This window comes from Podarcis liolepis (assembly GCF_965112155.1).
Source record: "Podarcis liolepis genome assembly, chromosome: 4".
Classification (NCBI taxonomy): domain Eukaryota; kingdom Metazoa; phylum Chordata; class Lepidosauria; order Squamata; family Lacertidae; genus Podarcis; species Podarcis liolepis.
In genome coordinates, this window is record NC_139558.1 from 100,660,756 (window position 1) to 100,682,670 (window position 21,915).

Here is a 21,915-nt window from a genome sequence, read left to right on the forward strand (position 1 = left end):
AATGGATCCAAATTTAAAGATACTGGAAGAGAAGGTGGGGGCTTCCGTGCTGGGGAAGGGGGAGGAGCTCAGTCTGGGCAACTCCATCTTGTGGGGAGGACGATGAGTAGAGGAGCTCCGTCCAAGTTTGTTGTTTTAGCAATAAATCTGAAATAATTAACAGCCAGAGTCGTCTCACGTTTGTGGGAGAGACCAAGCCATAACAAGGACTGACATTGGAGATGGAGGGGATACCATGACTGGGCCAAACAAAATTCATTCCAGAAAAGAGCTAGGCTTATTGAATCTCAGGTAGCAGTAGCAGTGATGAGGATGAGGATGATACAGTGGTACCTCGGTTTACAAACTTATTTTTTTCCAGAACAGGTACCACTGTAGTAGTAATAATAATTTTTTGTAATGGCTTGGCTCTCCCACAGAAGCGAGACACTGGCAGTAATTATCTCGGGTTTATTGTTCAAACACATAAAGCACTCCGGAGCTCTTTCACTCCATGTCTGACTTCCAAGTTTGCAGTTGCCAAGTCTAAACTCCGCCCCTTCCTCTTCTTCCAAGAGGGGGAAAAACCCTTTCGCTTCCCCTCTTTCCCCCTCCTCTCACTGACCTTTTTGCGCCTTCGAGTTTTTGGGCTAGCTATTCCTGGCCTCTCCCCTTCTGAGCTAAGATTGGTATTTTGTGGATCTTTGCTATCTGCTGCCTTCTCTCTGTTCTCTGAAGCTCTGCCACTCGGCTGCCCCTCCTCCCTCTCACATTCCAGCTCACATTCCAGTGTCCTTATCTCTCTTTGCCTGCTTTCATACATTCCAGCCTCTGTCAGCTCCGGAACAAAGCTGACATTTTTATTTCTACCCTGCCCATCTGACTGGATGGCCCCAGCCACTCTGGGCGGCTTCCAACACATACCGTATTTTTCTTTTTTTATATATAAATTTTATATATAAATTTTTTTATTGGTTTTACAAGAATTTTTTATAGACAAAAACAAACAAACATGTATAATTTCATATCCTTTTTTTCATAAACCTTACTTCGTCGACTCCCCCAAACCTCCCTTTTCTACATCCCAATTCCCAAAATTATTTCAGCAAATCCTAACACTTAATTTTATCAGATTTACCCTTATTCTTTTCTTTTACTTAATCTTTTACAATTGTAAAACCCCTTTTTCCCCCTAAAACCTCAACATTGTAGCTTTCATTCATTTTACAATGTTTCTTAAGATAAATTTTAAATTTCTTCCAGTCTTCTTCTGCCGTCTCTTTCCCTTGATCACGGATTCTGCCAGTCATTTTGGCCAGTCCCATATAGTCTATCACCTTCATTCGCCATTCTTCCAGAGTGGGTAGATCCTGTGTCTTCCAATACTTTGCGATGAGTACTCTTGCTGCTGTCATAGCATACATAAAAAAAGTTCTATCTTTCTTTGGCACCAATTGGCCGACAATGCCCAAGAGGAAGGCCTCTGGTTTCTTAGAGAAAGTACATTTAAGCACCTTTTTCATTTCATTATATATCATCTCCCAGAAAGCCTTAATCTTCGGGCACGTCCACCAAAGGTGATAAAAGGTACCTTCAGTTTCTTTGCATTTCCAACACTTATTATCAGGCAAATGGTATATTTTTGCTAGCTTGACTGGGGTCATGTACCACCTGTAAATCATTTTCATAATATTCTCTCTTAAGGCATTACATGCCGTAAATTTTATACCGGTGGTCCACAACTGTTCCCAGTCTGCAAACATAATGTTATGACCAATGTCCTGTGCCCACTTAATCATAGCTGAGTTGACTGTTTCATCTTGTGTATTCCATTTCAGCAGCAAGTTGTACATTCTAGACTAATTCTTAGCATTGGGCTCTAGCAATTCTGTTTCTAATTTTGATTTCCCCACCTGGAAGCCAATTTTCCTGTCTTGTTTATAAACCTCCATTATTTGGTAATAATGGAGCCAATCTCGTACTTTGGTCTTCAATTTCTCATGACTCTGTAGTTTCAATTTATCACCCTCTTGTTCCACACATACCGTATTTTTCGCCCTATAGGACGCAATTTTCCCCCTCCAAAAATGAAGGGGAAATGTGTGTGCGTCCTATGGGGCAAATGCCGGCTTTCCCGGGCTTCCTGCAGCTCTGCGCCACCTTCCCGATCCCGGCGCGAAGCCACGCGGGGCTCCAGAGGGTGGCACGGAGCTGCCTGCGCTCCAGGGCTTCTTGCAGCTCCGCGCCACCCTCCGGATCCCAGTGCGAAGCCATGCGTGGTTCCGGAGGGTGGCGCGGAGCTGCCTGCGCTCCAGGGCTTCCTGCAGCTCCGCGCCACCACCCGGATCCTGGCGCGAAGCCGCGCGGGGCTCCGGAGCGTGGCGTGGAGCTGCCTGCACTCCAGGGCTTCTTGCAGCTCCGCGCCACCCTCCGGATCCCAGCGCGAAGCCACGCGGGGCTCTGGAGGGTGGTGCGGAGCTGCCTGCGCTCCGAAGCCTGGTGCGCGCTGAAGAGCGCCCCCGGGCTTCGCGCACCTCTCCGCAAGCCTGGGGAGACCAGCGCGGCTCCCTAGGCTTGCAGATAGCAGGCTGTTCTGGGGGCTGGGGTCGGGGGAAGCTCGGGCTTCCCCCGCGCCTGCCCCGTTCCTGGGGAGGGGAATTTTTTTTTTCTTTATTCCCCCCCCCCAAAAAAAAATTAGGTGCGTCCTATGGGGCGAAAAATACGGTATATAAACATGAAACATGAATAATAATATTCTGATGCCATATAAAAAGAACATTAACTTTAAAATGAACAACTTATACTGGTGGCCAAAATTGTGGAAACCTTTTGTGAAAAGTGTATTTCTGAGGTTTGATGGCTCATAACACCACTTTTGTGTGGAGTAATACCATAAAATTATATATCAATGGAAAGATAATTTAATGAACAATGTAATGTAATGACTTTTATGAAGGAGTATTTATTGGAACAGTAGTCATAAAGAAAAAATGAAAATTTTGGGAACCATTGATAACCTTTAGCTTTAATTACAGCCTTACAACGCTTTCCCATGAAGTGAACCAAATTTTTAGTTCTGCACCTGTAAGAATGTGAAACCAAGATTGAATTATTGCCTCTGTTAATTGGGCTTTATTGCTGGATTGCTTCTAACAAAGAATTTTCTTTAGTTGGCTCCATAGATTTCTGATTGGGTTAATGTTTGGGCTATTCCCAGGCCCTTACGGCAGTGGAATAGGATTATCTTGAAAGCACCGTTTGCACACAGCAGCAACAGGACATGGAGCTGAGTCCTGTTGAAATAGAAAATAAATATATAAGTAGGAGGGGGCCGCTAGGGGTGCCTTGGAAGATGGCGGATATTAACATCTATCCAGCTCGCACGAGGTAATTAGAGGCTGATTATGGGGAGTAAATCAGTCTCCCTCATCTCTCCAGGGGGGAGAGATGCAGTTTTCACCCACTGTTGCCATAAATCACCCCCGAGTTCAGAAGAAGGAGGGGGTGAGGCACTGGGTGAAAGATAACGCACAGGCTTCAAGAGAGGCAGGAGGTTTTTATTTGCTAACAAGTTTACCACTGAAATGAAGAAGACTGAGACAGAAGATTACATCAAAGAACTACAGACATGCTGGTATGTGGATTGGAGTGCAACAGAACTAAAGGGGGGGAATGACTTTTTATCTTTTTTGCTCTATGTGATTAACTAATAACCCTCCCTCTTAGAATATCCATCACAGCAACTAATTGGCAAATGGGACTAAAAAGGAACTGTGTGGGAATAATATGAATTTAAAGGTTTTACTCAGTAAAGGATTTGGAAAGAAGGGCTCTCTTTGTGACGCAGTTAGAAAGGAGATTTGATATGAGACCGGTGTTGCAGGAGGTTTGGTCTTGGGGAGGGCGAGCCGAAGATTTATTACTTTCGATGAGATTGTGAACTGGAAGGGGCAGCCCTCCTGGAAAAAGACTAATTTACGATGCAACAGGTCGGAAAAGTTAAAGAGTGAGCTTTTGGACTGTATTTCATCAGAACAAGAAGATGGCGATTGCTTGCTCGAGCGGAAATGCCTGGATTATTGGGATTTACGAAAGAATAGTACAAAGGTCACACAGAAATACAAACAAGACTGTTTCTTTCAACCCACTTGCGGAGCAATTTGGAGGTGAATGAAAAGGAAAATGAGTAACGACAAGGATTGAGAAGAAGGGACTGGAAATATCATTCTTAATATGAAAGCAGCAGAAAATATTCGAGGATTGGACTCCTGCCGATCAAGAAGCATGGGTACCCCTCACAAAAATTTATAATTTGGAAAATAATTGGATTACATGATATGTATTGTTATAATTTGGACTAATTGGTTTGATGTGTTTAATTCGGTAATATGAAACTTAATAAAAATTATTTTTTTTAAAAAAGAAAGTAAATATATAAATAAATAAATATAAATGCTTCAGTATCTGAGTAAAGATCACCTGCGGAAGGCTTCAGTTTGGGCTAAAGTATTTCATTTTTTATTTGGGGGCATTTCCATTCCCATTAATAACGAAAATTCTGCCCACACCTTTTGCTGCCATACAACCCCAGATCATCACACCTATCTGGGTGTTTCACAGTCGGTGTAAGGCAAGTAGGATGTAAATCTTCTCTGATTCTTCCCCTTGTGTATTTCATGCCATCACTACCAAGCAAGGAGATTTGGGTCACACCCCTCCAAAAACATTGTCCCATTGTTCCGCTGTCCAGTTAACATGGGTTTAATCTTTTCAACCTTTGCTTGAGATATTTTATTTAGTCGTTTAGTCATGTACGACTCTTCGTGACCCCATGGACCAGAGCACGCCAGGTCCTACTGTCTTCCACTGCCTCCCGCAGTTTGGTCAAACTCATGCTTGAGAGATAACAATGGCTTTTTCCTTAGAATTCTAACATTTCGAGCAGTCCTTGCACTCAACTTCACATTACATCTCGCCATGTCATCTTGTATACACCAAAATGATTTTCTTCTGTCATGTAGGGACAGTCTCTCTATTCTTCTATCGTCACTTGCCTTTGTGCACCTTTTCCTGCCTTTACCAGTCTGATTTTATAGTTGCTGAGACTCCTTATACCTCTTCAATAATATCGAAATGCCAGTTTTGGTTAAGTTTTCCCCAATCTTCCATCTAATTTCTTCATAACTGTAGCCCTGTTCACTTAATACTGCAATTTTACATCACTTCTGGGTGACCAGTCAACTCTTTGTGCCATTTCTATAATTTTATTATGTTTTACAACCTCACTAAATGAAAGAACAAATAAACCCCCAACCAACTTGACGGCAATCACATAACACACTGACAAAAGTCAACCTAAGCAAGTTTTGCTTTTTCTGGTTATTTGGCTATAACGTTTGATAGAATATGGCTAATTGAACAACCTTTGTTGAATTGCAGTCTTCATTAAATTATCTTTCCATTGATATTTTATGATATTACTCCAAACGAAATGGTGTTATAAGCCATCAAAACTCTGAAATACACTTTTTTCCAAAAGTCTTCCCCAATTTTGACCACTACTGTATATTAAACAAACCAACATTCAACAACTCAGAACATAATAATTAATATGATGGTTAATGACAAACAACACAGGTAATGAACACAAGCCCAACTTCTTTCAGTTCTTCTCCATTTGTTCCTGAGGCTCTAATCCCTTTTTGTCTCCATTGCAGATTGTAATGAATCGAAAATTGAGAACAAAGGTGACCAAGATAAAATCCCGAGAGAGGAAAAGCCACGTAAAAATTTAGAGTGTGGAGAAAGCTGCAATCAGAGCTCCCATTCCACTTCCCATCAACAAAATCTCATTGGAAAGAAACTCTATCAGTGCATGGAATGTGGAAAAAGCTTCAGTCAGAGCTCCGATCTCACTAAGCATCAGAGAATTCATACAGGAGAGAAACCCTATCAGTGTGTGGAATGTGGAAAGAGCTTCAGTCACAGCTCCAATCTCACTTCCCATAAAAGAATTCATACAGGGGAAAAACCCTATCTGTGTGTGGAATGTGGAAAGAGCTTCAGTCAGAACTCCCATCTCACTTCCCATCAAAGAATTCATACAGGGGAGAAACCCTATCAGTGTGTGGAATGTGGAAAGAGCTTCACTGATAGCACCTCTCTCACTTATCATCGAAGAATTCATACAGGGGAGAAACCCTATCAGTGTGTGGAATGTGGAAAGAGCTTCATTCAGAGCTCCTCTCTCACTTCCCACCACAGAATTCATACAGGGGAAAAACCCTATCAGTGTGTCGAATGTGGAAAGAGCTTCAGGAAGAGCTCCGATCTCACTTCACATCGAAGAATTCATACAGGGGAGAAACCCTATCAGTGTGTGGAATGTGGAAAGAGCTTCAGTCACAGCCATAGTCTCACTTCCCATCAAATAATTCATACAGGGGAGAAACCCTATCCGTGTGTGGAATGCGGAAAGAGCTTCAGTCACAGCCACAGTCTCACTTCCCATCAAAGAATTCATACAGGGGAGAAACCCTATCAGTGTGTGGAATGTGGAACAAGCTTCAGTCAGATCTCCAATCTCACTTACCATCAAAGAATTCATACAGGGGAGAAACCCTATCAGTGTGTGGAATGTGGAAAGAGCTTCCCTGAAAGATCCTCTCTCACTTCCCATCAAAGAATTCATACAGGGGAGAAACCCTATCAGTGTGTGGAATGCGGAAAGAGCTTCAGTCACAGCCACAGGCTCACTTCCCATCAAAGAATTCATACAGGTGAGAAACCCTATCAGTGTGTGGAATGTGGAAAGAGCTTCACTCAGAGCTCCAATCTCACTAAGCATCAGAGAATTCATACAGGTGAGAAACCCTATCAGTGTGTGGAATGTGGAACGAGCTTCACTCAGAACTCCAAACTCACTTCCCATCAAAGAATTCATACAGGGGAGAAACCATATCAGTGTGTGGAATGTGGAAAGAGCTTCAGTCACAGCCACAATCTCACTTCACATCAAAGAATTCATACAGGGGAGAAACCATATCAGTGTGTGGAATGTGGAAAAAGCTTCAGTCAGAGGGCCAATCTTACTTCCCATCAAAGAATCCATACAAAGGTTGGAAAAACCATTATACAGATTTAGGAGCCAGGCAAATCCACACTTTTTAAACCAAGCCTTCCCTTTGGCTGATTGACATTTAATGCCCTTTTAAAATGTGGTGTTTTGTGTTTTTAATTTGTTTTTTATGTTGTAACCATCCTGAGACCTGTGGGTGTAGGGAATAGCTGCCAACTTTCTGCACCACCTAGAGTACCCACAGAATTGTGGCTTCTACTGGCAACACACATAGGAGAACAAATGAAAGACTAACACAAGGGGCAGGAAAAAACCTGGAATGGGCCATACTAAATGGACATCCGGTGTGAAGAGGTCACTTTCCCCACTGCTGAACAATGCCACATGTATAGGAGATGGAATGCTAGAAGTGTTCTCTGGGGCAAGGGGAGCTGCTGGGAAATTGAACTACGGGCTCAAAATATTACTTTTTAAAAAAGTTGCTGCCATTATAGGCATTACAGGCAGAAAGTTGGAGGGTGAGCAGGCCCAGGCTGTGCTGCACCCAAGAGTGGGGGTGAAGGGAGAAGGGAGAAGTGAAGAAACTGAAAGCTTTTACTTTCCGACGGTTCCGGTGCGGCTCTGTATTGCACCTGGTTCGGAATTGTCCAGTGGAGCCACAGGATGTCTCCAAGGCCGTTTTCTGTGGCAACCAGATAACAGGAGCTGCCAAGCGTGGGAAGCCTCAAAAGGTCTCAAGGAAACTGGCAGAGACATGTCATCACAGTATCATTTGGCTGCTGCTATGGCAACAGTGAAAAACTGCGACCAGGGCCAGGTGCTGAGCTGGGTGATTGACAGTGGGGCCAGTCACCACCTCATGCCATCGCTATCTAGTGGTTTTTTGTGGAACTGCAAGGCTGTGAAAACTGGAAGAAGTGTAACTCTTGCAGATGGTTCCAAGCGCTATGTCTGGCTCTGTTTATTGTTCTTTTTTACAGGCGGAGATTGAGGCCTATGTCGTTCCAGAGATGCAGTGCTGTTTGTTTTCTGTTTCCTCTCTTTCCATGTTGGGTTCAAAGTGTGTTTTGAAAATAATGTTTATTCCATTTCCAGAGGTGGACGACAACTGGTCAGTGTTGAGTTCAAAGACAGGCTGTGCTAGAAACGCCTATTGCAGATAAAGGTCCCACTGAGGATGCACAAGCACAGTGTGGTAACCTTCCCATTCATGATGGGTGGCATCATGGCGTTTGGCACCGGAGAATGTCACATATCAACTGGGGGTACGTGAAGAAGGTCCCAGGGTGCACTGAGGGGTGCAAGATGAAGGCATGTGACAAATATCTGGAATGAAGGGTGCCTTCAAGAAAGCCAAGGTTCAAATGTGCTCTTATCCTAGGTCTGACAGGGTAACCACAAAACCTTTTGAGCTAGTTCATGCAGACCTTTGGGGCCCTATGCCAGTTGCCAGTCTGGGCGGGGCCAAATTTGTGCTATCTCTGGTGGATGATTATTCCAGAAATGGGTGGGTGGATTTTCTCTCTGAAGCACAAGTGAGAGGCTGCTGCTTTGGTGAAAGACTGGATAACGGCAGTGAGAACTACTGTTCTTACTGCGGGTCAAGAGCTTTCTATCAGATCGCGGTGGAGAGTTCACCAGGTCTGCGTTGCAGAACTTCTTCTGCCAGAAAGGCATACACCACAGGTTGACTGTTGCAAATTCTCCTCAGGAGAATGGAGTTGCAGAATGCAGGTAGAGAATGCTGCAGGAGGCAACCGAAGCAATGCTCTTTGACACAGGGTTGCTCCAGCGGTTTTGGGTGGAAGCGTGGAAATCTACATCGTTCACTCTGAACCATTCTTACAGTTCTGTAGTAGGGGACACGCCCTATTTTCTGCTGCACAGCAAGAAGCCCAAGGTGCATTTCTTCTTTGTGTTTGGATGTGAGGCTTGGGTCCTTGTGCCAAACACAGAAAGGGTGGCCCTAGGTCCCAAAGAATGATCCTTTGTGGGTATGAGCCAGGGACCAAGTGGTGGAGATTTGCCTATCCAGAAGGCAATCAGTCAAGGATTCTAGTCAACAGGAGTGCTGAGTTCTGTGAGCAGAGTGGGTGGCAATGCATACTTGGGAATCCAGACATTCTTTCAGAGAGTCTGCTTGACTGCTGATGAAGGAAAGGTAGAAACTGATCCTGCTGCTGAGGCTCAGAGTCCCAACCCAGAGCAGGAACAGGAAAGGGCATCTCCTAAAGCTGTTAAGCTAGAACCAAAGAGTGCTCCTCCTCACCCACAAGTCCAGTTGAGAAATCCAGAAGGCGCAGTAAGTCAGAGGGGGAGTTATCTGAGAGCAAGGACACACTAGTTGGCCCTAGTGGGTCAGAGGGGGTACCTGAGGTTGTGCTGAGGTGTTCAGCTCACACTACTAAAGGAATACCACCTGAAAGGTTTGAGGTCACTAGCGTGTGGATTGGTGTGGCTCAGTGTGAACCAGAGAGTTTTGAGGAAGTTCAGAAGTTGCCTGAAGAGGAAGCCAGGAAGTGGCAAGAGGCAATGCAGAAGGAAATGAACTCAATGGAGTCTCTAGGTGTGTTCTCCATCACGACGCTGCCAGCAGGCAAGCAGGCCGTGAGCAGCCGCCGGGTTTACCGTCTTAAACCCACAGCAACTGGAGAACCGCAGTACAAGGCTAGGCTGGTAGCCAGAGGGTTTACACAGTGGAACAGCTGCTTTACACTGAGGTGTATGCTCCTACTTCCAGAAGTAAAACTCTGTGCATGCTCTTAGCCATTGCTGCAGAGAGGTCATCAGGTGCATCACTTTGATGTGGATGTAGCCTATTATACACAAAAATTGGGTCCCCCCTTTGTGGAAATAACATACTGTCAGACACAGCATTCCTACATAATAACACACAACATACTAATTAAAAAATCAGTTGCATATCTTGAGGCAATCATGATCTTTTACATATCTTTTCAATCCTGGGGCACAGAGTCTTGAGGTTTAAAAGGTGAGAGAATGTGCTTGCAATTCAACTTTCCCCCCTTTGTCAGTCATGGAACTTTGAAGTGTCAGGCATAGCCCTACTGGCTTTAGCCCAAACGTAGCAGAGTTTTCCTGCACAGCGAAGAAGCTAGTTGAGGTGGTAATGACTAGTCAGCTAGACTCAGAATAACTATTTACAGGATTTATTAAAAGGAAAAATAAAAACAGCAGAGTTCCTGCATACAAAACAAAGCAAATAAATCCTTTCTCTCTCTCTCTCTCTTAACCATACACAGCACTTCTAACTCCTAACACACCTATCCCCAAACTGTGATAGCATTCCCAGATAACAGAGTTGAGTGCTGGTCGTTAACCAATCAGAGTAAGTAGTTTCTAGGTCAAGCAGACCTTGGCTTTCTGCCAAGAGTAAATTGACACCAGCTTGAGTTAATTGTGTGAAGCTAGAATCTGCAAGTTTCCCACGAGAACCAATTAACAGAAACTGAACACCCCCTCACAGATTCTGCTGAACAATTAACACCAAATACACCTATGTAGGAGATCATTTTTCCAGCAAACCTAAACCCTTGCACATTCGCTTGTTCTTTATCTTTGCCAATGGTTTAGTTAACACATCTGCTACATTTTCTTCACTTGATACATAAGTACATGTGATTATATTGTCTTGTACACAGCAACGTACATTTTGGTATTTTACAGAGATATGTTTGGAACGCGATTTGAAACCCTCTGTTTTACTTAAGGTTATACAAGCTTGATTATCAATGTAAACTTGTACTGGTTCTCCACAATTTACATTTAAATCTGCTAACAAATGCTTGAAATAAATCACCTCGTTGCACAATTCACTCAATGCGGCGTACTCTGATTCCGTTGATGACACACTTACAACGTCTTGCTTGCGTGACCGCCAGCTGATTAAAGCTCCACCGACCATTATGACTAGTCCTGTGACAGATTTTCTATCTGGCAAATTTCCCCAGTCACTATCACAGTAGCAACTTAACATTTCGTCCTCAGAAGAATTTAATTGTAACATATAGCCAATTGTCTGTTTGAGGTATCTCAGAACTTGTTTTACCCCTTTCCAGGCATTTAGTGTGGGTTTTGAGACCAATCTACTTAATATGCCTACTGCGTAGCTAATATCAGGTCTGGACCACTGTGCTAAATACAATAAACTTCCAATTACAGAATGATATACATCAGGATGTTCAAATTCAGGACTCTCATCTATATGAAGTGTTTTTATGAAACCTGGATCCATAGGCACCGCTGCCCCTTTGCAATCCTGCATCCTGTATGTAGTCAGTAGTTGCTTAACTTTGTTCTGCTGACTAATTAGGCAGCTGCCATCTTGGGCCCAGCACACTTCCAACCCTAGATATGTCCTAACCGGGCCTAAGTCTTTCACTTTGAACTTACTGGACAATTGCTTGGCAAACCTTTTAGTTTGTTTATCTGTTTTACAGGCATACAATGCATCATCTACATAAATCAGACAAAACTCTTGATCACTGCCTGTACCACGTACATAAACACAATTGTCAGCTGTACTCTGCTTGAAACCAAATGACACTAAGGCTTCATGGAAACATTTGTTCCAAGATCTTGCAGCCTGTTTGAGACCATATAGAGCTTTGTTTAATTTCAACACTCTATTGGAACCTGTCTCATAACCAGGCGGTTCGGCTAGATACAGGTCTTCTGATATTGATGCATGTAAATATGCAGTCTGGATATCAAAATGGTTTAACAGGAGTTTTCTCTTTGCTCCAAGCGTTAAAATCAGCCTTACACTGTCCCCCTTAGCAGTAGGGGAAAAAGTTTCGTCATAATCTTTTCCAGGCCTCTGAGAATATCCTTGAGCCACTAAACGAGCTTTGTATTTGTACTCTCCTGTCACCAGAGGTTTAAGTTTGTACACCCACCTGCAGCCTACAATCTTTGCCCCCTCAGGCGCTGCTACTGGTGTAAAAACCTTGTGCTCATTCAAAGAGGACATCTCTTCCTCCATTGCCTGTTTCCAGAGCTCTGCCTCCTCTTTTGGTAACTTTAGCACCTCCTGAAAACTCTTGGGTTCTGCAATTACACTAAACACATTTGCAGTATCTGGAGAAAAACGCACCGGAGGCACTCCTTTGTTTTGTCTTTTAGATCTTCTGGGAGAAAATTTTTCTTCTGACCCACTTTCCTCCTCAGAACTACGACCTCTCTTTTGTTGCTTAGCAACTGGTCTCTGGCTAATTCCACTTTCTTGAGAGCTCTTATCTGAACTTTCCTCCCCCTCAGACTCTGATTCTCTGTGTCTACCTTCAGAGTCATGAAGCTCCTGGGAAGGTTCAAACCAAACCTCAGTATTGGCATGTAGTCTCTCCCAGCCACTATGTTCACAAAAACTGGCATTCCTGGAGATCACAATGCCATTTGTCCCTTCAGCAAAGCGGAAACCTTTTCCCAGCTCCTGGTAACCCACAAACACTAACTGTTTGGTCTTAGGATCTCCCTTCTTCCTCATTTGTTTTGGAATTAATACCCAGGCTTTTGATCCAAACACATGCAAATGGTCAATTTTGGGTTTTTTCTGAAACAATTTAAAGTACGGAGTTGTACCTATTGTTTGATGAAAGAGCCTATTTTGGAGATAACACGCGGTGAGCATGCTCTCCCCCCAATAAGACATGGGCAAATCAGCATCATCAAGCATGGCAAACATCATATCTTGTAAAGATCTGTTTTTTCGTTCTGCAACGCCATTCTCCTCTGGGGAAAAAACGTTCGTTTTCCTATGCCCAATGCCACGCTTTTGTAACCAATTTCTAAAGGCATTTGACATAAATTCGCCACCTCTGTCCGTCTGAATCCTTTTGAGTTTAATGTTCAGAAACCTTTCCACAGATGCCACCCAGCCTTTAAACTTAGTGAACACGTCACCCTTATTTTTCATGGGAAAAACCCAAGAGTAACGCGTGGCGTCATCCACAATTGTTAGTGAAAAGCGCGCTCCACCCCTGCTTACAGCAAATGGACCAATTACGTCCATGTGAACCAACTGTAGCGGTGACTCACTAACTCTGTCACTTCTGGGGTAAGAGACTCTGTGGGTTTTAACCTTTTTAGAAACATTACAATCAAGGTAGTTGTTACAACTCTTTAAATTACCCCCATCAGCCAATTCAGACATTTTTAGTACACTTTTCCAGCAAGCATGCCCCATTTTCCTATGCAATAAGTGCACACAGTTGTCATGTATAGCTTTGTTATTCACTGCAGGCTGAGATTTACTGACTACTGCTGCAACTTGAGATCCTGCTTTAAGCCAAAACAAGCCTCCCTCTGACTTAGCAGTGCCTAAAATCTCACCAGCCTTCTTAATAATGCAACTGTCTCCTTCAAAATACACTTTAAACCCAGCTTTTAGCAAACAATCTACAGACATCAGATTGCTCCTTAATGAAGGCACACAAAGTACATTTTGCAGGCATTCACGAAGACAAGGAACAAAAACTGCACCCCCCGAAATCACTTCGGAAGTACTTCCGTCTGCTAGAGCCACCTGGCTGCGCTGTGCTGAGTTCTTGGAAACAAACAATTCATCTGAATTTACGATGTGGCGAGACGCTCCCGAATCGACCACCCAGACCGCTTGTTTCTCATCAGCAATCTTGACCTTGGCGGTCACCAGCTGAGCCGACTGTTTTTGTTTGAAGAATTTCTTTTTACGCTGCTGCTGCTGATCTCGTCTCTGCTCCTGCACCGGCAACTGAGACTTGACCAACTCCGGACATTGTCGTTTTAGATGCGCTGAAGACCCACATCGGAAACAACGCCTAACAGCAAACGCTGACTCCTCACCAGTACGCTGCTTTTGCTTCACCTCTGGCACAGCATGAGAACTCCTTCCAAACCGTCCGCCAGTAGAAGCCTCTGCAGCCAACGACCTTTCTTGCCTCTTCTGCCATTCTTCAATCAAACGCCCAGTAACGTAACTGACTGATAAATCACGCTCCTGTATGCCTTCTAGAGACAAAACTAAATTATCCCAGCTTTCCGGGAGAGAACTCAAAATAATAGCCACCTTCTCCTGCTGGTCTAACGCACAGTCTCTTTCCTGTAGCGCAGCAAACTTTAACTGTAAACTGTGTAGGTGTTCTTGCATTGTAACCCCAGGCTGTAACATTGCCTTGTACAATGCCTTGCGAATGAACAGCTTGGAAACCGCTGTCTCACGCACATGGAGTTCTTTAAGTGCTTGCCACACACCTCTAGCTGTCTTGATTCCCCTCACATACGGCAACTGGGAATCTTCCAGCCCCAAGACAATTGTGGCCCTTGCTCTTTGGTCTTTATCGAGGTCTTCATCATCAGGCTTCGTAGGAAACTTACTCACCACTTGCCAGAGACGATCCCTCTGCAGCACTGCCTGCATGCGTTCCGACCACAGCAAGTAATTGGAGTCATTCAGACGCTCAAAAGCCATCTGAACTGGTTGTGAGGCCATCTTGAGAGCGATGTCCCTGGAACCCGGAACCAGCTACTCACGACCACCGAGAGAGAAAACAGGAACCACAGCCCCCAGCACTCACACGCTGCAGCTGTTGTCCTTGTGTCCACTGCATCACCAGCTCACCACAGTCAGGAACCAGCCAGTGTCCATCTGCTGCACCAACAGGAACAACAACTTCTGGAACTACTGGAACCAACGCCGTTGATGCTGACACCACCACAACTCAGGCTGGCAGCACAATGCCCATAACCTCATGGAACTTTGAAGTGTCAGGCATAGCCCTACTGGCTTTAGCCCAAACGTAGCAGAGTTTTCCTGCACAGCGAAGAAGCTAGTTGCAGCGGTAATGACTAGTCAGCTAGACTCAGAATAACTATTTACAGGATTTATTAAAAGGAAAAATAAAAACAGCAGAGTTCCTGCATACAAAACAAAGCAAATAAATCCTTTCTCTCTCTCTCTCTCTCATAACCATACACAGCACTTCTAACTCCTAACACACCTAACCCCAAACTGTGATAGCATTCCCAGATAACAGAGTTGAGTGCTGGTCGTTAACCAATCAGAGTAAGTAGTTTCTAGGTCAAGCAGACCTTGGCTTTCTGCCAAGAGTAAATTGACACCAGCTTGAGTTAATTGTGTGAAGCTAGAATCTGCAAGTTTCCCACGAGAACCAATTAACAGAAACTGAACAGTCAGCCCCCTCCCTGTCAGTCTATATCCTTTGGAAAGAGATAGCTGTGGCCACTCTGGTGTCTTTTGTTGTTGTTGCTGCAGGTAATAAATAGTCTTGTGGTCACGAGGAATTGGGCTGAGGGTTTTCCATCGTTGGGTCTGCGTTGACATCTGTAGAAAGGATATCCTGGAGGGTGGGGCAGGACTTTTGGGACTTAAAGACACAGTTATAAAGGTAAGAGGTAAAAGCCAAAAAGGGGAGAATCTCCTTGAGTTTTCTTGGGAAGCAGAAAACAATAAAAATATTGGCGAGTTAAGCATTTTATTCATTTCAATATTATTATCACATTTCCATATAATTACGACTGTTATTATATGCTAAAAATATAAAAAATATAAAAATAAAAGGAAAACAAAAGTAAAAAAGATAACCAGCTAAACAATTTTTTCCAGATAAAAAATAAATGGACTTGACAGAACAACAGCAATTTTTTTTTAAAAAAATATGATTAAATAATACAAAGATATTATCAAAACCACACAGATTGTTACTGGACTGGAACCTTAAGGACTAGGAGGTGAAGGCGGTGATGGTGAAATGGGCACACGATTGTGGCTATCCAATCAAGATGAAAAATGAGGGAAATTATGGGAAAAGACTTAAAATTCACCACATGCTATCTGATTTTTAGATGGTACCTGACCCCATCCTAATCAGTCAAAATAAATAAATATCAGCAATAACTGTTGGAGATGCAGACAAAATGAGGGAACCTTATTCCACAAGTGGTGGACATGTCCCCAAAGGGAAAATAAAATAAAGCAAAATAAAATAAAATAAAATAAATGCTATTTGTTTTAAAAAAAACCAAAGCTTTCCTATTTGATATTCTAACAATAAGCATACCAAATGAAAATAAAAGAGTGTTTCTTTACACAACAACAGCGGCTAGGATGTTAATAGCAAAATACTGGAAAATGAGTTAATATCAACAAAAGATGAGTGGCAATTAAAGTTGTGCTTGTACCTTGAAATGGTCACAATGCCAGAACTTCCAAGAGACTGAGATCTACTCCCAGTAATAAAATCCTGCCAGTGATCTACCCATTGTCTTTGCCCAGAGTTCTTGAGCTTTTCTCAGGGAGCAGTGACCAGAGTTGTGGATCGACCACTAGATCATTTAACAAATTAAAATTACATAAACAATCGTGCTTTAAAAGTACATACCATATATGAAGTATCAAGATAATAGAACTTTTAACACAGTGGTTTCTTCAGAGAACAACAAGTCTTACAATGTATATAGACAGGCGCAGCATTGATTTTAGCTACAGGTGACAGCAATGAGCAGCTGTAAGGTTTTCTTCTTTAAGTGACCCCTTTAAAACAACAAATGTAAAACAAACTTTATCCATACACAGGTTTGTTAATTTGTTAAAATATGTTGAATTACGACATTATATTCATTTATATTATTTAGAATATGTACAACGGATGAAGCCCATAAGAGCGAAACAAAGGCATTATTCCGGAAGTCCTTGTCAACACTGTGGAACTGTAATAGGCTCCAATTTGGACTTTATGAACGTATGTGGAACAGAAATTAGCATACATTTGGTCTTTTGAATGAACTGATTTACTGGGGACTTCCGTCTATATTATTGCACTTTATGTGTTGTTTATGTGGAAGATAAACCTTTGATATTGTGATCAGAATATATAGAATAGTATTGTTTATGTGAATCCACAGCCGGTTACGTCTTGTGTGTTTGTCCATTCCAGGAACAGCATTCCTGACCCAGATGTTTACAGGAAGTCCCTCAGATGATTCCCCTTTCAAACGGGATACTTGAACCTAGGCCAGTATGGTCCTCCTCTCTGGCAGACGGACAACCCCTCCCCCAAAGCCCCTCCCTCCCCCACTTCCCCATGGGGGTCCCCCACACCACCCATCACTCACCAGGATGGCTTTGGCCGTCACCTGCTTGGAGCACTTCTGGGTTCGGAGCCCCCTGAGCTGAGCTGCCTGGCAGTTCTGAATCACCTCCGGCAGGTACAGCTGACCTTCCTCCAGCAGCTGAAAGGCAAAAGCCAGTCCCTTCTCCAACTCCGAGAGTGCAGAGTGGGGGGCAAGGAGGGCAGGTCTGAGTCCCTGCTCTGGTTCTCTCCAATACTCACCCCTGGGGGAGGGATGTGCAACCGCAGCACATCTGCAAAGAGAAGGACATGGGGACAGGTGAGTCCCTCCCTGAGCACCTGGCAAGGCTATTCCAAGAGTTTCCTCCTGGATTCCAAGTCCTACTGCAGGGGAGGAGGGACATCCCAGGCCTTGGGGGCCAATCCTGGTCTCCTTCAACCAGAATGTGGCTCCCCAGGCCAGGGGTAGGCAAACTAAGGCCTGGGGGCTGGATGCGGCCCAATCGTCTTCTCAATCCGGCCCGTGGACAGTTCGGGAATCAGTGTGTTTTTACATGAGTAGAATGTGTCCTTTTATTTAAAATGCCTCTCTGGGTTATTTGTGGGGCATAGGAATTCATTCCTCCCCCCCCCCCGATATAGTCTGGCCCCCAACATAATAATAATAATGATAATAATAATTTATTTATACCCTGCCCATCTGGCTGAGTTTCCCCAGCCACTCTGGGCGGCTCCCAGTGGAGTGTTAAAAACAGGACAGCGTTAAATATTAAAAACTTGAACAGGGCTGCCTTCAGATGTCTTTTAAAGATAGGATAGCTGCTTATTTCCTTGACATCTGATGAGAGAGTGTTCCACAGGTTGGGCGCCACTACCGAGAAGGCCCTCTCGGAGCTGGACCTCAGTGTCCAGGCTGGACTATGGGGGTGGAGACGCTCCTTGGTCTGAGGGATGGTGGACCGGCCCACAGCTGAAAAAGTTTGCTGACCACTTCCCCAGGCTAACAAGATGGTCAATATTCGGTTCCACTCCACCCTTTTAAAATTTAAATATCAAAACAGATCCCAACTTTCAGAGCATGCAAATCACAGGAGTGGAAAGACCGCTGTGCCACTCACAGAAATAGAACTATACTTCCTTCTTCCACATTTAAAGTATACATAAGGAACCTCAACTCCTCTCTTCAAGCCAAAAGACAACACTTCCCTGTCCCCGGGCAAAACCCCTGGGCTTTCATTAGTAGAGCCGCCATCACGCCAGTGGCGTTTACGTCACGGGGACTGACTGAGCGGGCAGCAAGATGCTTTCCGTTCCACTCCACCCTTTTAAAATTTAAATATCAAAACACATCCCAGCTTTCAGAGCATGTAAACCACATGAGTGGTAAGACCACTCACAGAAATAGAACTATACTTCCTTCTTCCACATTTAAAGTAAAAGTCTACGTAACGAAACCGAATAGATGCAAGTCTGCCTTCCTCTGCCAACCTCAACTCCTCTCTTCGAGCCAAAAGACAACACTTCCCCGTCCCCGGGTAAAACCCCTGGGCTTTCATTGGTAGAGCCGCCACCATGCCTGTGGTGTTTACCTCAGCGCGACTCAAGGACTGACTCAGCGGGCGGCGAGATGCTTTCAGCCTCGGACACTTGGCTGGTTCTGAAATGGCTGTGCAGGCCAGATTCATGACCCTGACAAGCTGGCTTTGGCCCACGGGACATAGTTTGAGGACCCCTGGCCTACACTGACTGGCAGCAGCTCCCCAGAGTTTCAGGAAGGGATTTCATCCAGCCATTGCAAGAGATGTCAGGGGTTGACCCTGGGACATTCTGCATGCCAAGCAGATGCTCTAGGGCTCCCCATATTTCACTAGCCTTTCAATGTTATGTTATTAGTAATCGTGGAGATTCCACCTGCCTCTTTCGAAAGGAGAACACTCACCTGGTCAATTTTAATAATAAATAAATAAATCCCTGCCCATCTGGTTTCCCCAGCCACTCGGGGCGGCTTCCAACAAAATATTAAAATACAATAGTCCATCAAATATTAAAAGCTTCCCTAAACATAATAACAACCATCCATTTTCAGTCCATTGAATTAGAAATTAAGCATTTCTGGAAAGGGAAATGGCATACTTTGTATATTAGCATAAAAAGCATGCCTAAGAAAGTATTACTCATTTACTCATTTAATTTATTACTCATTATTACTTATTTTGGCAGGGGAAAGGTCTCCCTTGGGAGGTGGTGGACTCTCCTTCCTTGGAGGTTTCTAAGCAGAGATCGGACGGCCATCTGCCATGGATGCTTTAGCGGAGATTCCTGCATTGCTGGGGGTAGGACTAGATGACCCTGGGATCCCCTCCTATCTCTCCACTCCTGAATTCTAGGAGGAGCTTCCTTGCCTCCTGCAAAGCCCTTTTCCCTGCAAGCTCTTCCTCTGGCTTCCGCCCAAGGGAGGGAGATGCTCAGAGTCCAGCCAAGAGCCTCACCCCCAAAAGGATATCTGGGCATTGGCGTAGCCAGGGGGGCAGCTGCCCCCTAAATCCATAAAAAATAATAGAATTCTGAGGTTCTGCCAAGCGAGAGAGGGCTGAGCTGGAGGGACTCGGCTTGGCAAGGGTTAAAGGGAAGTGAGCTGCCTTCCTAGAGAGGCCAGGAAGCAAGAGGGGGCCAGGTCCTCCAGAGCCAAGGCCCCTCCCTCCCCAGTCCTTTCCTTGCTTTGGGGTCTCTCCTGCAAGGGCTGCCTCGCTGTCCCCTCCTGGGATCTGGTGAGTCTCCTCTCTCTCCCCCCCCCGAGGGTGCAGTGGGGAGACGGGGGGGGGTCCCAGGGCTGCAGCAGGGGAGGATGCCTGGGGGGGCTGATCCGGGAGGGGCCAGGTCTGCCACGCTTTCCTTCCTGGAGATCAGAGGATCCCAAACTCATGTGGCCCTCCGCCCCCCCCTTCAGACAATATCTCCCTTCTTTAAACAAAGGAGTCCCTGGGACTTTAACTCTGTGTGACATCGCTCAGCCTCATTGCACAACAGAGGAAACATGTGCAAGTGATTTTCCAAAGCTGGACGAGGAGGTGGACAAGCCCCTCCCCCCCAAAAAAGAAAACCCCACGTGGAGGAAGGAAGGAAGGAAAGGTGGGATAGGAAGGCCAGGAACAAAGAGAGGGATCCCAGTCCATAGTCTGGCTGCTGCATTGCAGACCAGTTTCCCCAGTCGTCTCCCAGGGCAGCTCCCCACGGAGGCCACTGCAGCAATCCCCTCGCACCCAGAGCAGGGCATCCCAGGACCACATCCTCTCTGTGCCAAAGGGATTGTTGCTGGCAAAGCAGCCGGAAATGGGCACTGCTATTCACCGAGCCTCCAGGGACCTTGGCATCAATGGCTGTGTGTGTGTTAAGCTATCTAGCAGAATAATAATTAATTACCCGCCTAAATTTCAAGGGAGATGTCTTTGGCTCTGCCCACTTGGCCCTCAGGGGATTGATCAGATACATACCTGGCCCTCAGAGCAAAGAAAAAGGGACCCCACCCCAGGAGTCTGTCTGGAGAGCGGCAGAGAGTCCAAGTGCAAGAAAAGTAGACAGAAGCAGGGGAGTGGGGGTGGGGGTGGGGAGCAACTCCTGAGGACCCCAGGGTGAGGACTCCCACTAGAGTCAAGCATCCATTTTTCACATTACAAATGACACCCTTCTCAGTCGGTTCTGACTTCATGCATTGATTGGAAGGCAGCAGAAACCAGGTTGATTAATCTCCCAGAAATCCCTTCAGTTGCCTCCACATTTTGCATTGCTAGAAGGCGAGAGGCTTAGTTCTTCTTCTCTTCCTCTTTCTTTTCAAAAAGATAGCTCACGGTCTGGGATGCGGTGCAATCCTGCCCTGGTTCCCAGCAAGACTCATCCGTGCTTGCTCAGGGAACCATTCCCCGCCCCCGCTCAGTTGCCTCCACATTTTGCGTTGCAATCTTCTCTCTAGGAGAGCTTCTTCTTCTTCTTCTTCTTCAGAAAATAGCTCATGGTTTGCTTGTTAAGGGAAGCTTTTTCTTCCTCTGACCTACAAATTCTGTAACAAAACAATTTATTTGCTTTATAGGATTTCCTTGAGCTTTTCATTACGACAGACAGAACTTGTCAGAAGACCAAAGGGCTCCTTCCGATCTCTCAGAGGCTTCCTGAGAGCACAGATGGATGAGCGAAACTCAGCTGGCCCTGGAACAGGAAGAGGCCATGCCAGCCAAACTGGGAGCAGTGGGGGATTCTGGGAAAACCCAGTGCAGAAGATCCTGGGTGAGGAGGACACCCTCCACTCAGAGGTGCAGAGCCAGCAGTTGAGGCAGTTCTGCTGCCAGGAGGCCAAAGGACCCCGAGAGGTTTGCAGTCGATTCTACCAATTTTGCCACCAGTGGCTGAAGCCAGAAAGGCACACGAAAGCTGAGATGCTGGACCTGGTGATCTTGGAGCAGTTCCTGGCTGTCCTTCCCCCGGAGATGGAGAGCTGGGTGAGGGAATGCGGAGCGGAGACCAGTTCCCAGGCGGTGGCCCTGGCCGAAGGTTTCCTCCTGAGTCAGGCAGAGGAGAGAAAGCAGGTGAGAGAGACTTTCCTCTGGATACTCCCAAGGGGCTCCAATCAGGACAGAGAACATCCCATAATGGTCTGCTGCTGTCCCATCTGTTTTCTTTGAAAGCATTTATGGAATGAGATCTCACGCCCTTCAAGTCTTTGTCATTCTCTTTCTAATATTTCTCACCATTCTCTGTTTTGAATCCTTGTTTCTTTTT

General features: G+C 45.1%; 3 protein-coding genes across 17 annotated transcripts in view; 2 read left to right on the forward strand and 1 right to left on the reverse strand.

Moving 5' to 3' along the window:
• The window catches only part of LOC310705124 (uncharacterized protein), a 56,636-nt gene that overhangs the window by 22,665 nt on the left and 12,056 nt on the right, over nucleotides 1–21,915 (forward strand). The window contains exons 6-7 of the mRNA XM_083499596.1: nucleotides 5,697–10,091; nucleotides 15,252–15,384. Of these exons, the coding sequence (XP_083355722.1) occupies nucleotides 5,697–7,123 (1,427 nt within the window). The 3' untranslated portion in view covers nucleotides 7,124–10,091; nucleotides 15,252–15,384. The remainder of the gene's footprint in view (nucleotides 1–5,696; nucleotides 10,092–15,251; nucleotides 15,385–21,915) is intronic.
• Nucleotides 1–21,915, reverse strand: part of LOC310705360 (uncharacterized protein) — a 75,812-nt gene that overhangs the window by 8,496 nt on the left and 45,401 nt on the right. The window contains exons 1-4 of one of the 15 annotated variants that reach the window (XR_014525215.1): nucleotides 18,735–19,347; nucleotides 17,407–17,438; nucleotides 17,189–17,305; nucleotides 16,480–16,607 (exon numbers count right to left, since the gene is read on the reverse strand). The exons of 2 other annotated variants lie outside the window; for them this stretch is intronic. Coding sequence is in view for 2 of the 13 variants with exons in the window: in XM_083500047.1 (XP_083356173.1) it covers nucleotides 17,189–17,305; nucleotides 18,543–18,830 (405 nt within the window). In the remaining 11 variants the exon portion in view is untranslated. 12 more of the 15 variants (XR_014525218.1, XR_014525220.1, XR_014525213.1 and 9 more) reach the window with 12 other exon arrangements.
• LOC310705081 (uncharacterized protein) overlaps nucleotides 1–21,915 on the forward strand; it is a 68,181-nt gene that overhangs the window by 5,325 nt on the left and 40,941 nt on the right. The window contains exon 2 of the mRNA XM_083499455.1: nucleotides 21,230–21,722. Within this exon, the coding sequence (XP_083355581.1) occupies nucleotides 21,321–21,722 (402 nt within the window). The 5' untranslated portion in view covers nucleotides 21,230–21,320. The remainder of the gene's footprint in view (nucleotides 1–21,229; nucleotides 21,723–21,915) is intronic.